This window comes from Chaetura pelagica, unplaced genomic scaffold (assembly GCF_000747805.2).
Source record: "Chaetura pelagica isolate M959 unplaced genomic scaffold, ChaPel_1.0 scaffold757, whole genome shotgun sequence".
NCBI classification, from domain to species: Eukaryota; Metazoa; Chordata; class Aves; order Apodiformes; family Apodidae; genus Chaetura; species Chaetura pelagica.
In genome coordinates this window covers 182,290-184,127 of record NW_009970727.1, presented here as the reverse complement: position 1 = coordinate 184,127, position 1,838 = coordinate 182,290, and the positions used below count along the sequence as shown (strand labels likewise).

General features: G+C 56.9%; 1 protein-coding gene across 1 annotated transcript in view; it reads right to left on the bottom strand.

Annotated features, from left to right (window-relative positions):
* Positions 1 to 1,046: 1,046 nt before the first annotated feature.
* The window catches only part of LOC104397137 (gastricsin-like), a 4,694-nt gene continuing 3,902 nt past the window's right edge, over positions 1,047 to 1,838 (bottom strand). Inside the window, exons 8-10 of the mRNA XM_010007067.1 lie at positions 1,786 to 1,838; positions 1,443 to 1,541; positions 1,047 to 1,199 (exon numbers count right to left, since the gene is read on the bottom strand). The exon at positions 1,786 to 1,838 is cut by the window's right edge and continues 17 nt beyond it. Coding sequence (XP_010005369.1) covers positions 1,047 to 1,199; positions 1,443 to 1,541; positions 1,786 to 1,838 — 305 coding nt within the window. The remainder of the gene's footprint in view (positions 1,200 to 1,442; positions 1,542 to 1,785) is intronic.

The following is a 1,838-nucleotide window of genomic DNA, read 5'->3' as shown; positions in this document are numbered from 1 at the left end:
AGGCCCGCCCCGCAGTACGCCGGGAGCTGTAGTCCGGAGCGGGGCAGGGCTGCCCCAGCCTGCCGGGACTTGTAGTCCCCGCCTCGGCCACAGCACAGGGTTGGTTTTGCTGATTTCATCTCCAAAAAACGGGGTTTTTTCACCCCCGGAACGGGCCCGGGAAGGTGGGTGCCAGAACGGGGGTGAAGACAGAACTGTGCACGGGTCCTGCAGCCTCTTGCACCAGGAGCAAGGATCCTCTTGCACGAGGGTCACGCAGCCCCTCGCACTAGGGTTTTACAGCCCCTCGCACCAGGATCACATCAGTGTCCCAGGCACTGCACCCCCTTCCCTTTCATCCCCCGTCCTTCCAGGCTGCAGCCTTGAAGAGCTTCACCCCCCAAGAGCAAAACCAGGTTTTTCCTCAGCCAGAGTGTCCTGGCATGGAACTTTGCAGTCCCCAGTGGATGTGCAAATTCGCGTGGGCAGTTCCCCCAGACCAGGAGCTGCTCACACATCTCTGCACATCCTGCTCCAAACTGGTTCCTGAAGCCTCCAGCGACTGCACCAGCTCAGCTCTGGGGTCCCCGAGGTCACTAAGGTCAAACTGCATTCACTGATTCAATGTCTGTCCCAGGAGGGAGTTTCTGGGGAGGGACAGATGTCAAGAAGGTCCTTGCAGGTAAATTTGTGCTGAGAGGGGCTGAACTCTTCCCCAGCACAGATGGGAGATGGAGGTTCCTGGCTCACAGACTTTGCCATCCCAGTTTCCCAGCCAGCCCCAGCAGGGGTCCCAATCAAAGAGGCAACCCCAACTTTGTTAACTGCCAGAAATCCAAAGGCTCCATAGCACATCTGAGAGCCCAGACAGTGCCTGGAACCTCGAGCATAGAATCAGACCTTGTTGCTTCATGAAGAAGAGCTGTTCCAGCCCCTGCTCAGCCGCAGCCAGTCGAGCCACCAGGTGGATTTGCAGCCCTTTATTCACTACAGGAGATCTGGAGACTACTCATCACCATAGATGGGTCCAAGGTGACAAATTACTCCTGGGGGGATGCTCAGCATCCCTAAACTGAGAGGGCAAAGCCCACCCTGTTGTTGGCCATGTCAAAGATGGAGAACCACTGCCTGAGGAAGATGTTCCCGAGGATCCAGAGCGGCTGGCCGCTGGCAGAGGGCACGTACGTGCTCTCGACCCCAACAGTGCAGACACCATCATTCTGTTGGGGGAAAACAGAGCAAATTTCAGTGCTGGTGAGGACTGCAGGGGATGTGTGCTGCCCATGGCTGCTTTGGGAGCAGGATTAGACCCTTATAAATACACGCAAAAGCACCATGCAATGGGGTGCTGGGCTACACAGCGCTCGAGCCGCTTTGTGTTTGAACAGAAACTCTGACTTTCCCCTGGGCAAAGGTGCCCCACGGTGGCAAACTCGTGTTGGGGATGAGGAACTCACACCTACATTTAAGACATAGACAGAGGGGGGCAGTGGTAACTGGGCTCCACTGATGGCAAAGTAGAGGGTGGGCATGGTGGGGACACTGCCACAGTCAACGACGAACTGCAAAAGAAGCAAAGAGGGACAGAGGGGTCAGGACCCTGGGGCTGGGGACCCTCCATCCCCTGGCTGTAATCCCAGCCATGCTCCCCAAGGATCTGGCCGTGGCAGGGCTGTGCTCACTGGGTTTATCACATTAGGATGAATTATTTTTGCTGTACACCACTGCAGGGGGAGATGCACCACCGCAGTGCTGGTTCGGGTGGGATGTTTTGCTCCAGCTCAGCAGGGCGTCCTTCCCACTTACCCCTTGGTCACTCTCCTCTGCACCCAGTGCCTGCAGGAAGGTTAACATGAATT